This window comes from Erythrolamprus reginae, chromosome Z, assembly GCF_031021105.1.
Source record: "Erythrolamprus reginae isolate rEryReg1 chromosome Z, rEryReg1.hap1, whole genome shotgun sequence".
Taxonomy (NCBI): Eukaryota; Metazoa; Chordata; class Lepidosauria; order Squamata; family Dipsadidae; genus Erythrolamprus; species Erythrolamprus reginae.
The window spans coordinates 44526919-44542022 of record NC_091963.1 but is presented as its reverse complement, the minus strand read 5'-3'; the positions used below and the strand labels follow the sequence as shown (position 1 = coordinate 44542022).

General features: G+C 36.7%; 1 protein-coding gene across 10 annotated transcripts in view; it reads right to left on the bottom strand.

Annotated features, from left to right (window-relative positions):
• The window catches only part of PALS2 (protein associated with LIN7 2, MAGUK p55 family member), a 68875-nt gene that overhangs the window by 26035 nt on the left and 27736 nt on the right, over positions 1-15104 (bottom strand). For 5 of the 10 annotated variants that reach the window (XM_070729057.1, XM_070729056.1, XM_070729060.1 and 2 more), the window contains exons 2-5: positions 5117-5238; positions 2079-2231; positions 1467-1619; positions 512-739 (exon numbers count right to left, since the gene is read on the bottom strand). In XM_070729057.1, the coding sequence (XP_070585158.1) occupies positions 512-739; positions 1467-1619; positions 2079-2231; positions 5117-5233 (651 nt within the window). In that variant the 5' untranslated portion in view covers positions 5234-5238. The remainder of the gene's footprint in view (positions 1-511; positions 740-1466; positions 1620-2078; positions 2232-5116; positions 5239-15104) is intronic. The other 5 variants (XM_070729058.1, XM_070729055.1, XM_070729061.1 and 2 more) reach the window with 1 other exon arrangement.

The following is a 15104-nucleotide window of genomic DNA, read 5'->3' as shown; positions in this document are numbered from 1 at the left end:
TTTTGTGAGAGAGGAATGGAAGAGAACGCCAGTGGCAACCTGTGAAGCTCTGATGCACTCTATGCCCAGGAGGGATAAGGCAGAGCTGGAAAATAATGGTGGCCACAACTTTGTTGTCAGCAGTTTAGACATTAATGGTTGTGTGTTGCATTATTTTGAGGGGACAGTTCATTTACACTGTTATGCAAGCTGCAAATTCACTACTTTAGATTGTAGCCAACTGTTATTTCTTAAGTATTGTCACATTAAAAAGTTACACTTAAATATTTACAAAATGTGTGTGTGTGGGGGGGGGGGGTGTACTCACTTCTGTGACATACTGTATATATAAACAGAGATGTGTAACTACAGTGTATTTACATATAATGGCTCTTAGCAAAATATTAACTGCAGACAGCTGTCACCTTTAAATATACTATAGCTAGGTTGATTAACATATTTGATTAGGCCTAGGAAAGAAAACAAAGTAACATTCACTATATAGTTTCAAATCAAGGATAGTACTACTAACCTGTTGGGGAACAATATTATCTTTGTAGCTAGGAAGAATCTTCAGAGTGACACTACCACTAATACTCTTCAGGAGCTCTTGCAATTCTTTTGGATTGTTTCCAACTTCATGACCATTAACCTCTTTAATGATATCACCTACATGTAGGAGACCTTGTCGGTCTATCATTCCTCCATGAAGGATTCTTGCAATCACCAGGTCATTATTCTCCACCCTAAATGTCACACCCTAAATGAACATTTGAAGGGCATCAGAGTTTATCTCTGAAACATTTATACCCATTTCAGAACTATAATCTTAATACTGTGATTTCTTATTAGTTGACATCACATAAGAGCTGTTAAACTTGTACACTGTTATGATCCTGAAATCCAAAAGCAAAAGAGGATTTCATACAAGGAATGGACTTATAAACATGGATTTCTCACATTTTCAACTTACTGAACACAGTTATTTTAATCTTTATATCAAATTTTCTGTTTAATAGTTGAAGAACATTCATAGAGATATTAAAGCAAGTCTTTAGCATTTCTTCTTCCTGGAGTATATTAGTATTTTAAATGAACTTTGTTATTCCTTCTTTCATATGCAGTACACTCACGCACTAAAAGCTTGCAGTCCCACTAAAGCACTGGACCGCCTCAATAAATAGAATTGAATAGAATTTTATTGGCCAAATATGATTGGACACGCAAGGTATTTTTCTTGATGCATATGCTCTCAGTGTACATTAAAAAAAGTTCATCAAAAATCATAAGGTGCCACATTTAATGATAGTCTGGGTACAAAACATATTTAAAGAATTATGCCTCATCCACTACACATTTATATTTTAGTGTCTATTCAAGAAATATTTTATCATCTTATAAGGCTAATTAAAGAAACAACACAGACAGATTATGCAAGTCTGTCAAGAACATTCGATATTTAAAGGGGAGGGGGAAGTCATACTTACCAGAGGCTCCCCTGCTCTTTTATGAATACCAAGTATACGAATAGCATCTACTGGTACTATCTGATTGTTCACTGAAGCATTATTTATTTCTGGGCTAGAGGGAGGAGATTCATAACACTTTGATGCCACAATATCATGAGCTTCTAAGAGTGACTGTAAATAGAGAATGAATGAGATGATGCATTTAATACATATTTTTTCAGCTGTAATTGGCCATTAGTTACACAGAATAATTTGAAGGCTATTTTTTTGGCAATCTAGAATGGTCCTACAATAATAGGGCAATTTCTCAATTTTATAAACAGCAACTACAATATATTATAAACTCTATCATACAGAGTATTTTTGTACAGCTCAAAACAACAGATGTGATCCAGCTCAGAAGAAAAGTTAAGTTATGCTCTAATCTGAAGTAAATTAAATAGAAATGGTAATATATTTACACTCCAAAATCAAATATACCTGAAGTTATATCAAGTTCAGTCTAACATTAACACAATTGTTTTTAGATCTAAATCATAAAGTCTTGCCTTTAAAAAAAAACCCGTTTTCATGTTTTACAGCAATTGAACAGAAATATATTTCATTGTTAAGACTAGAAAATATACTTGCCAGAAAGTGTGGTTCTTTTAGTATGCCAACTAATTCCGCAATATTTTCATCTTTATTTATTAATGGACTGATGTCTTCAAGAATCTCATTGACCAGCTCCAGATTGTTATCACTTACAGCCTCAAGTTTTGAATCCTCTAGTCGTTCATGAGCCTATGAAAATTATAGGATAAAATATACTAACAAAAAGGGGTGTTTGATTTACCATTGATTTTACAATACTTACTAGGCATTGTAACTCAGGTAGACCAATTATATTGCACTTTCTGCAAATTGTTATTTCATGCAGTGCAATTTAGGATTTTTATCTTTGCTGCAAGACCCTTAGAAAAAACAGCACTTCTGTTAAATAAAGCATGCAAATATACTTTCCTGAACAGTTGTTTTTACTCCTAGTAACTGAAGTAAAAGAGTAAGGTTAACACACAGCCTTTTGGAAATAGTAAGGCACAGTTATGCGTCAGATTCTCATCACAGGTAATGTTTGTTATAAAGACTAAATACGTTACAAAATAAAATTCATTGAAATATATGTGTCGCCCTGAAATGGGTGTATGCTGAAAGGTGATGTTCTTAGGGTAATCAAGTTCGCCAACTAGAATCATTATAATTTTACATCTCTTCCTTATGGTATCTATTTTTACCATTAAAATCTGACTTTTTTGCTTTAAAAATGCATAGGGACACCATTTCTTAAGCCTTAAAGCATTATTTGAAAACTTAATGCAAGGTAAATGAGATCAAGGAAGTATAAATGAGACATACTGCATCCAATTAGCAAAAGCAAAAGGTTCCACCCTCCCCCCAAAAAACCCTTTATCTTCAGCAGTCCGACCATCACTAAGAACATAGTAATGAGTGGCCCCACCTTTCTAGATATCAGACGGGGAAAAGATAAACGCGGATAATCTAAATTCAAGCCATCCTTTTATGAGGTCAGGATAGACAGTTCTTGACTCACAACCACAATTAAGAACACAATTCACTACATAGCAGTGAGTCATATCCAGTTTTATTATCTTTTTACTAAATTATTAACTTATAACTAAATTATTATATAAGGGCAGACTAGATGGACCATGAGGTCTTTTTCTGCCGTCAGACTTCTATGTTTCTATGTTAAGTCTAACTCCAACTTTGCTTGTTGGAGCCAGCTGGGAAGACTGAACTGGCAGGCTTCTGATCTCAGGATGCTGCAATGAATGAAAATGCATTCCAGGTGCCAAGCACCTAAATTTTGATCATGCCCCCGTAGGGATATTGTGAAAGGTGTAAATGTGAGAGCTGATCATAAGTCACATTTTTCAGCTGCACCATAACTTTGAATGGTTGTTAAATGAATGTTATAAATCGAGGATTACCTAAATAATAATTCCCTTTTTGGAGAAGAAACTGCCATTCATCTATTAAGTGTATACAGGTAGCCCTCAATTGACAACAGTTGAATTAGTGACTGTTCAAAGTTACAACGGCACTGAAAAAAAGTGACCGATGACCATTTTTCACACATATGACTCTTGCAAAATCTCCATGGTCCTGTGATTTACATTTGGATGTATGCCAACTGACTCATTTTTACAGTGGTTGCATTATCCCCGGGTCATGCAATCACCTTTTGCAACTTCTGACAAGCAAAGTCAATGGAGCCGGGGTGGCGCAGCAGATAAGAATGCTGTCCTGCAGGCCACTGAAGCTGACTGTAGATCTGTAGGTCAGCGGTTCAAATCTCATCACCGGCTCAAGGTTGACTTAGCCTTCTATCCTTCCGAGGTGGGTAAAATGAGGACCCAGATTGTGGGGGCAATATGCAGGCTCTGTTAAAAAGTGCTATTGCTAACATGTTGTAAGCCACCCTGAGTCTAAGGAGAAGGGCGGCATAAAAATCAAATAAATAAAAATCAAATAAATAAATGGGGAAGCCTGATTCGCTTAACAATCGTGTTATTAATTTGACAACTGAAATGATTCATTTAATAAATGTAGCAAGAAAAGTCATAAAATGGGACAAAGCTCACTTAACAAATTTGTCACTTAGCAACATTAATTTTGGGCTCAGTTGTGGCATACATTGAGTACTGAAGAATCATAATATTGAAACTACAAATTATAACTTGCCATGCTTTATATGCAGCTACCCTTTTTTCAATTTTTCATATGCTATTTTTGAAACAACAAATTAATGAGTTTGATTAATTATTTTTTTTACTGAAATCTAGAAGATGAAGTTAAGAACCATGGCAGCACACTGGTTAGAATGCAGTACTGCAGGCTATCACTGTTGACTGCCAGCTGCCAGCAGTTTGGTAGTTCAATTCTCACCAGCTCGGGGTTGACTCAGCTTTCCATCTTTCCAAGGATCCAGGTTGTTGGGGACAATAGACTGACTCTGTAAATCACTTAGAGAGCTGCACAGGTCTGTGGAGCAGTACATAAGTCCAATGCTATTGCTACTGCTGTTAAAGATATTAAATGGTTGCTCAAGAATTACCAGAGCAATTAAAATAATTACATTTGGAGGGCCTACATCCACTATGTGATCAGAAGAACCTATCCCCCCTCTTCATACCCTATTGCATATCAGATGATATTATCTCATATACTAGATACAAGCAATGTCTATGCCAATGGGCCCCATAATTCAGTCTCCCATCTCTCTGAATATTCACAAGAAGTCATTATCAATATGTGGCACTATCATATAGGGGTTAGGGCTGCTATTGTCATTAGCAATATATTGGGGAGGGGGTTAGGGTGAACATGGGAAAAACATTTTCAGGTAGAATCTCTTCTTCCTAATTTAAAAACTATTTAGGACCTCACCTTACCCAGAACAGATACAATCACAGAGTTACAATTCAATATTTTTCCTTCTTATTTACAGTAGTACACTTGGGATGTTCTGAAGTCCCCCACAGCTTACCCTCTTCTTGAAAACTATTTCATAGAAAACTATTTCATGATACAACAGGGCTTTCCAATGCACATGAGAAAGTGCATTGACTGTTTGGAAATTACTATCATAAATAAAAATTTCATACCTTAGCAAGTGATTTTACAATAGGATTCTCCATAATTCCTTTCAAGAAAATAAGGTCTATTTCTTCAGCTCCAGATGATGAGGGTAAATCAGTAAGATTATCCAAAACTTGCTGCATTGCTACTGAAAAGAAACAGAGGTAAAATACTTATTATAGTAAATATATAAATAATTAAAATACTTGTCAATAAAATTTACCAGCCACTTAAAGGCCACACACCAATTATTTTTTGAGAGTTTTTAACAACCAAAAAAAAAAAACCAGTAAGAAATATTTTGGCCACCTTAACACAAGCAAATTTACAAGTAATTTTGACTTAACAATTGTGCTGTTTAGCCACCAAACTTATGATGCCCCTGAAAATATAACTTTATAACTAGTCCTCTCATGAACATAGCAGTGATGTTTAAGCAAAATGACTGCATTGCTTAATAATGGAACTGCTAGTGCCAATCCTAATTGTTAAGCAAGGACTACCTATATGTGGGATAAATAGAGCATTCATAAAAGTGGGAATGGGTGATGGTTTTTCATCCATTTCTTCACCTACTTTTGAGATAGAAGAACATCAAAGTGTGGTAGCATCCTTACAGGATGGAAAAGGTTGTAGAAAGCTGAAGTTATTCCTGTCAGTTTCCAGTCATTGCCTATTAGACAGAGCTAAATACACATCAGACAGTTATGAATTGTTTGAGCATATAGACCAGGCCTGTTAAACTGGCATCCCATGGGCCGGATACATCACATATAGGCCATGCCCACCCCAGCTCCGCAAAGGCAAAAAACATTGCATTATGTCACGATTTGGCCTTCCTGATGTAGGACAAATGGAAATCAATGCAGAGCAACCTATAGAAGATATTTATATATATACAGTGTTCCCTCAATTTTCGCGGGTTCGAACTTCGCGGAAAGTCTATACCACGGTTTTTCAAAAATATTAATTAAAAAATACTTTGCGGGGTTTTTCCCTATACCACGGTTTTTCCCACCCGATGACATCATATGTCATCACCAAACTTTCGTCTGCCTTTAATAAATATTTTTTTTAATAAACTTTAATAAATAAACATGGTGAGTAATAATCTAAATGGTTGCTAAGGGAATGGAAAATTGCAATTTAGGGGTTTAAAGTGTTAAGGGGAGGCTTGTGATACTGTTCATAGCTAAAAATAGTGTATTTACTTCTGCATCTCTACTTCGCGGAAATTCAACTTTCGCGGGCGGTCTCGGAACGCATCCCGCGCGAAAAGCGAGGGAACACTGTATTATAAAAATAATGGTCTACATTAGGATGTAGAGCTATATGCTGAAATAAGATTCCATACTTCCATTATTCAAGTCACAGTTTCTAATTTCAACATTATTGATTTAATTGCATATTACTGTAATATAAGTGGGGGAGAACTCTACTGGTAGTCTTTGACTTAAGACCAGTTGTTTAATGACTGTTTGGAGATAACAACTGCCTCAGAACAGGTGCTTTACAACCCATAAAATACTACTAGCCATTGTAAAATGATGCTTTCTCTTCCCATGGTCACAAGACTGAAATTTATGACTGAATGCAGTCATATAACTGTGATTTGCAACATTTTTATTGGGTTTTGGCAAAAAAACCCACACACTTTTAGGAGAATAGGCTCGCACTTACAACCTTGCGATTCACTTAACAACAATGTGATTCAGATTTATGACATTCTCTTAATGATTGCCATAAAAAACATATAATTGGGCGTCGTAGTTGATTTACAACCATCACAACTTAATGATTGACATGCCAGTCTCCATTGTTGTCATGAGAGAAGAACTACCTATAATACTAATTTTATCCTTCAAATGTATTTAATGTTGCATGTTTGTGTAAGTGCAATAACACAACTCGCATATAAAAAGTGCCTTTGTAAAAAAACAGGTCACGCTAGAAGCACTGGACCAGAATGGTAGTTACTGATCCTCAATAGTGATTTAATGTGCATTAATGTATGTTAATGCTTGCATTAATTTTAAAAATAATTATGACATCACTGCAAACAAAGCACAGTAATTGAGTATAGCAGACATCCCTAGGCTTGCTTTCTGTTGTGAACAGAACTAATCAGAGGAAAAATGTATTACCATTTTTAAAAGACAAAGCACATTAAACAGGAAATAATGAAATTGTTTAAAAATAAAATTTTCTACAATATTGCCCATAAGGACTACTTCAAAAACAGAACTTCAAGAGTTCACAAAACCCTACACATTATCTTGCAATAGTTTTCATTAAATAACACTAACACCTACGTTCTTAATATGTCCCTGCAAAAAAGGGGGAAATATTTTCTGGAAAAATATTACTAAGTAGAAAATTTTAAACATGTGGGACCATTCTTAAAATAAACATGTATCATACAACGAAAGCTTTTTAAAAACGTTGCTATAACCACACTTTACAAATTCAACGCATCCCCATCTCCTTCTAGCAAACAAGGTCTCTTTGAAAAGCTTGTGTAGGAGGCTAATGACAGTTACATTATGCTTTCAGGAATTCTGACAGCAGTTTTTTCTTTAGTTGATAAGCCAAGATTGTTGTCAACTATACTAAAATGTAAGAACATAATGCACTTTTGTTAATAAAAAAATGAAGAGTAGCAGCTGTGTAGGTAATAGCAAGAAACTCAAGTTCATTATCTAGATTAAAGTCAATAAATTGCATAAGAACTGTTTTAATAGTTGGGGGTAAATTCACTTCAAAAAAGATGCATGCAAATTATTTCTCACATTCATTTGTACAGCATCTAAATTTATACACAACTCTGACGTAACAGAATAATGTACAAAGCAGCTTCTTAAAGTTTATTTCCCAGATGCCAAATGCTGCAAACTTGGGGGGAGAATGTTAAATACTCAGAATACAGTTATTATTTGTAACTAGCAAAATATTATCTGCATGTGTCAAGAAAAAAAAGGTGCAAGAAGCCATAAACATGATTATAGATTATCACAGACGGTGGAAAATATATCTAACTAGCATTTTTTCATAATCTGCTTCTATGCAGATTTACCTGAATACAGTAGGATCCATACTATCCACACTCTCAGGGAAATATGGGAACTGCAATTCAACTCTTCTGGAAAGTGCAAGGTTGGGGGGAAAAAATCAATTATTTCCAGCAAAGTTACGTTCAACTTTGGGAACTTTGAAATGTGTGAAATTCATGTTCCAGAATTTATGCTGGTTGGGAAATTCTGGGAAGTGAAGTCCACACATCTTTAACTTCCTGAAATTGATAAATTGGCTGTAAACTAGAATTCACTGTTACTTTCTAAAGTTCACTTAAAGCAATAAACTTTTATTTTCATAACTCAGCTGACTAGGAACAGTTATTTTTAGAGTAAACAAATAATCAAGCCACAATATTTAAACTATTGGTCTTCTCTAGCCTTTGCTTAAACCCATCCAGTGATGAGAGAAATCCACCCTAAATATTTAACCAAAGGACATTTCATTAGCTGCCTTGTTTTTTTTAAAGCTACACCAAAAGAAAAAAATTATTCTTGACCTTTTTCTATGTAACCATTCTTTCAAGTTATCTAAAGAGCACCATGATATCTTACAGGTAGACTTAAGACCATAATTATGTTTGCTCAATTTGCTTTCCTTAGCAAGTCAGTTTTGTTCCATTTTACAAACTTTTTTGCCACTATTGTTAGATGAATCACTGCAGTTAAATTAAAAACAAGGTAGCTAAGTGAATCTATTGACTTTCCTTGTCAAAAGATTGCAATAGATCAGGGTTGTCAAACTAGCAACAACACGTTGTCACATGATGAATTGCAACTTCCTCCCTTTCCTATAATGGAGGTAGACGTGGCCAGTGTGTGACGTATCCAGCCCAGGGCCTGCAAGTTTGACAACCTGAAATAGATGAATACATGACCCTAGGACATAAAAGTAAACCAGTTGCCAAACCTCTGAATTTTGGTCACATGACCACGGTGATGCCGCAACAGCCATAAGTGTGAAAGATGGTAATAAATCACTTTTTAAAATCTCTTGAGACTAACAAAATGATTTGTGAAGCTTACGGGGACTCTGCTCTGTCCTACTCACATGTTTTGAGGTGGTTAAGGCCTTTAAGGAGGGTCAGAAAAGATTCACAATGAACAATGCTCTGGGTGGTCATCAACCAGCAAAACCAACAACAATGTGGCTCGTGTTTGACAATTGTTGGACTCTGACTGTCTATTGAGTATCAAGATGGTTGCCAATGAACTGAACTTGTCATCTACTGTTGTGTTTCGCATTGCTACTGAAAATTTAGCGATGAGGAAAGTGTGCGCCAAGCTCATGCCCATGGTGTTGTCAGACGACCAAAAGACCAACCAAGCAGAAATTTCAAGTGAACTTTTGCAACATATAGAAACTGAACCTGATTATTTGGACAACGTCATCACTGGTGATGAAACCTGGGTTTTTGAATACAACCCAGAAACAGCACCAAAGATGTGAATGGCACACCAACCAGTCCTCCAAGCCAAAAAGGCAAGAATGAGCAAATCAAAAGTGAAAACAATCCTCATTGTCATTTTCGACAGTAAAGGAGTGGTCCATAAGGAGTTTGTTCCTCAAGGACAGACAGTTAATGCTGCCTACTATGTGGATGTGCTGGAAAGACTCCGAAAAAGGGTCAGGACGAGAAAAGACATCTTCGCTAGCTGGCAAGTCCATCACGACAGTGCTCCTTGCCACAACGCGCTACAAGTCTGCGAGTTCCTGGCCTAACACCAGAGCCCAACGCTGCCCACCCCATAGTCCTGACATCGCTCTAGCAGACTTCTTTTTGTTCCCTCAGATTAAGGCAGTCCTGAAAGGAACCCATTTTTCGTCCATAGAAGAGATCCAATAAGTCTGACGAAGGCCTTTTGAGAGATCCCTGAAGACACCTTCCAGGGCACGAACTGGTCATGGCAGAAAAAATGTGTAGAGGCCCAAGGACAGTACTTTGAAGAATTTTAAGCATTCGTGCAAATCTGTTCAGTAAATTACTTTAAAAAAAATTAATTGCATTACTTTTGAAACGGACCCTGTACCACTGTACTTTGTTAAAAAATCCCTAATAGAAAAAATTCTGGCTTCATTTTTTCCAGTACCATTGAAACTTTAGTCACTAAATGAGTGGTTGGAATACAAGCACTACCTGCATTTATTTATTAATCTACATTTAAATGAATTTAAAATAATTTATGAAATGTCTGCTAGAAAACAATTAAGCTCAGAGAGCACAAAGGACCCATTCATTTATTTATTTTAATTATGCCTATATTATTTTGTTCAAAGCAGTGAAAATATCCCAAACACCTCAACCCTGAGTTTTGCTGAGAAAGATGAAATGGACTGGCCTAACTAACATCATCCAGCTGATTTTCATGACTAAGAATGTCTGATTTCAGTGTGTGGTCCCTTAACCACTAGACCCAGCTGACTATTTCCACTCTGTTTCCCTTCTCAAGGCTAAACATTCCTAGTGCCTTCAATTTTTCTTTATATCTGAACATCTTTTTTGCCATTTTCTGCATGTGTTCAGCGTTACCTAAATTCTTTCCCAAAGCTAAATCCAATGTTTGATAAACAGAATACCACTGTGGAACAACCAGTATCATTCCCATAATTCTGAAATTATGCTTCATTTATTCATATTTAGTTTGTGATCAACTACAGTTCTATGATTCTTTTCATGTCCTACTACCATGCATCCTATCTCTGTATTTAACTTCAGTTTAAGTACAACCTTCATTTGTTCATACTAAATTTAATTGTTACTGTCACCATTTTACAAAAAGTATCAACATTGTTTTGGATTGTATTTCTGTTTCTTGATATACAGTGATCCCCCGCTCGTTGCGAGGGTTCCGTTCCAGGACCCCCCGCAACGAGCGGGTTTTCGCGAAGTAGCGCTGCGGAAGTAAAAACACCATGTGCGCGTGTGCAGATGGTGTTTTTAACTTCCGCAGCGCTAGCGAGGAGCCGAAGATTGGGGGCGGCGCGGCTGTTTTAAAACGTCGCCGCCGGCATGGGGGGCTTCCTAGCAGCCCCCCAAACCTGGGTTGGAGGTCCGGGGGGTGCTGGCAAGCCCCCCATGCCGGCTTGTCCGCGCTCACTCTCGCCGCTTTGGAGCTGAGTCCTGAAGCGAATTCGCTTCAGGACTCAGCTCCAAAGCGGCGAGAGCTAGTGCCAGCGAACGGCTTGTCCGCGCTCACTCTCGCCGCTTTGGAGCTGAGTCCTGAAGCGAATTCGCTTCAGGACTCAGCTCCAAAGCGGCGAGAGCTAGTGCCAGCGAACGGCTTGTCCGCGCTTGCTCTCGCCGCTTTGGAGCTGAGTCCTGAAGCGAATTCGCTTCAGGACTCAGCTCCAAAGCGGCGAGAGCTAGCGCCAGCGAACGGCTTGTCCGCGCTCACTCTCGCCGCTTTCGAGCTGAGTCCTGAAGCGAATTCGCTTCAGGACTCAGCTCCAAAGCAGCGAGAATGAACGGTGTGGGCGGGCGAAGGGCAGGCGGCAGCGAGGAGTTTGCGTGGGCGGTGGGGAAACTCCTTGCTGATGCCCGCTGCTCGCCCTCCCGCCAGCAAGAGGGGGAAGACCCAGGGAAGCCGCCCAGCAGCTGATCTGCCGGGCGCCATCTACGCATGCGTGCCATTAAAAAAAGGGCACGCATGCGTAGATGGTGTTTTGACTTCCGGGTTGAAAAATCGCAAATTACCCTGTTCGCAATGGTCGGGGACGCAATAACCGGGGGATCACTGTATTATACAATTTTGTATCCTTTATAAATCTAATAACCATTCCTTTCACCTCTTCATGAAAAAAAATGTTGAAAAACAAGGATTCAGAAAATAGCTTTGTTTCTATTGAGACCATTTTTGGATTTTTTTTGCTTGAGAAAGATAAAAATGAAAATATGATTTTAGGACTCAATTATTTGACTTGTTATGATTTATATTGGGTATGTTTATTCTTATTAGACTTATATTCTTTAAGCCTATACTGTACTTTAAATGTAGGTTTAAACTTACAGTAGGAGGGTTTTTATTATATATATATATATATATATATATATATATATATATATATATATATATATATATATATATATATATTGTTATTTTGATTAATTTGTATGTTTTGCATGATGTTTTTGCTTTCTTTTTAACTTAGAATAAGAGGTACTATATATTTGTGTCTGTCCTGAAGAAAATCATGATACAATTCCCCATTTTTCTTGTAACTTTTTATATTTTTTGTATTCCCCTTTTTCATTCCCTCCCCACAATTTTTCCCATTGTTCTTTTATATTTAATTTAATAAAATTGTTCAAAAAAGATTTAAGACTGAACCACGTAGAGGTATATATTTATGACAATTGTTCATAAAATGTGACTATTGGTAATGAGATTCTTCATTGGGGCTTACAATCAGATTTTTGATCCACCTAATCAGTACAGGCAGCAGCTCTGTTCCTGTTTTATCTGGAGATACCAGGGACTGAATTTGATGATTCTGAAATCAAATAATGTTTTTGTCTTGTAACAGATTTTACTATTGGCCCAATCTCAATCCAAATACACTGAGATGAAACCATGATGCCAGTTGCACTGTTTCTTTCTTTCTTTCTTTCTTTCTTTCTTTCTTTCTTTCTTTCATTCATTCATTCATTCATTCGGATTTGTATGCTGCCAACTCCAGAGGGACTCTAAATTAAGTTGGATATGCTTATTATTATTTACATTGATTTCACAACCTTATGTTTTATTGGAATTATGCTTTTTCTTTTTGCACCAGGCAGTATATATCATCAATAGGCAAGCTAGATCATTTACATGTTGTACTTCATTTTTTTAACTTTCAAAGATTCATCAACAGGACATATAAAGAAAGAAGAACCCATAATACATAAAAATTAACTAAAAGGTTGCATTTCAAAAAATAAACGGTGCAGCAGTGTAAGTAATAACACAACAAATATTGCAATTCCTTCCTCATGAAAACCTCATTCTGGTCTCCACTATCCAAAGAATCTTCTACAATTCCTTGTTATTAGCCATAGGTAGTTAGGAATCTTAGGACATGAAATTCAAAACACTGAAGAAGGAGGATACCAGGTTTCCTCTCTCTTATTCCAATTTGTAAAACAGCAGGTTTTAAATTCAGCCACTCCATTGTTTCTCCACTACTCAGTTTGAACTACCCAAATGACATCAACATGTCTCTTTGAATTCTATGGAACACTTTGAAACTCTATTTTTGCTAAGTGTTACAGCTGAGGTCAAGGCGACTAGAATTCCTGGGGTTATTTAAAATTCCTCTGTTGTGCACAACTGAAAATCTGGTTCAAAAGTCATTATGAGTTTTTGCCTTGGAGGATGCATTCCTTAATTGTCACTTTATGTTACAGAATGATGTTATGACCATACTCCTTTGTTTAAACAAGGCACACTCCTTTTGTTTGCAATGCAGACTTATTGTAATAGTATGCGGAAGGACCTTGGAAGATTGGATAAAGAAACATTACCACGGGAATGGTCAGATAAGAGACAGCACAGGAGCTGAGGGAGGGGTGGGGTTTGCTTGACTTATAAGACAGATGTCAGCCTCATAGGATTAACTAGATAGGAAACACAACCAGATGAGCTAATTCTATTTTATTGTAAAACTACATTGACAAGTCTGACAGTACAATCCTTCCATGCCCAACTCTTTTAAAACCCAACCTTTCTTAGAGTGATTTCTAAGCCTCTTACCCCATCCACTGTCCAGTTCTCAGCTAGGCTGTCTGTTATCTGACCATTTCCTTGGCAATGTCTCTTTGCCCTGTCTCCGAAGGTCCTTTTGACACACCATTACAATTATGTACTATCCTAAATAATTATGTTCACATCTTTCATTCATTTTTCTTTAAATAATGCCATATTATAAATCTATAAAACTAGAAATAAAAATAATTTCAATCTGATGCCATTAAGAAATTGGAACATACTCTACTAACAACAATTGACAACTATTTCTCTCCAAAAGGAAAACAAGAATTCCTTTAAAAGCCATCGAGAAATCCACCCGCTTGGAGGATTCACTAATTATTGAAATATTTTTTCCACTTTTATAGCAGGTACTGTGTATCTAGGATTACATTGCATTGACTTAGCAAAAAGTCCAGAATTCCACCAAATATTTTGTCCTGCATTTTGTAGCACAGGAGCCCACAGTTCATAATCAGGACCAGTGAGATCTTTCACACTTTTCTGACATCCTGAAAGTAAACAGGGCCACTTTATACCATCTTTTAGTAATTTGGAGGAGATTTAAAATGCCTCAGCAATGCTCAACAAATAGACTGACTTGTTTCTGGAAAACAAGGACTAGAAATTGAATTCATCAAGGAAGTAAAAGATTAAGATTAAGTGTTGTTCGCCACAAGTTAAAAGAGCAACCAATTGGATAGATGTAGCCATTAATTTACTACCACAATTGAGCCAAAATTGTCTCTAAGCAAGAAATTTGTTAAGTGAGCTTTGCTTTATTTTACAGCTTTTCTTGCCACATTTGTTAAGTGAATCACTGCAGTTCTTAAATTAGTAGCACAGTATGTACTGCAATATGTACTAATATAATGGCTTTCCCATTGACTTTGCTTGGCAGAAACTCTCAAAAGAGGATCACATGACTCCAAGATATTGCAACCATCACAAATGTGAGTCAGTTACCAATGTGGTTGACAACTATATTGTCAATGTAGATCATGTAATCATGTGGATGCTGCAATGGTCCTGTGTGTGAAAAATGGTCATGTCACTTTTTTCAGTGCTGTTTTAGCTTCAAATGATCACTAAATGACCTCTTGTAAGTTGAGGACTACCTGTAGATACATTTGAAACATTTATTTTTGTTCATTTTTCTACCACTTCTAACTGAGTCCAGAAATATAGCAAATAGCAATGCAATTTTGCTGATATA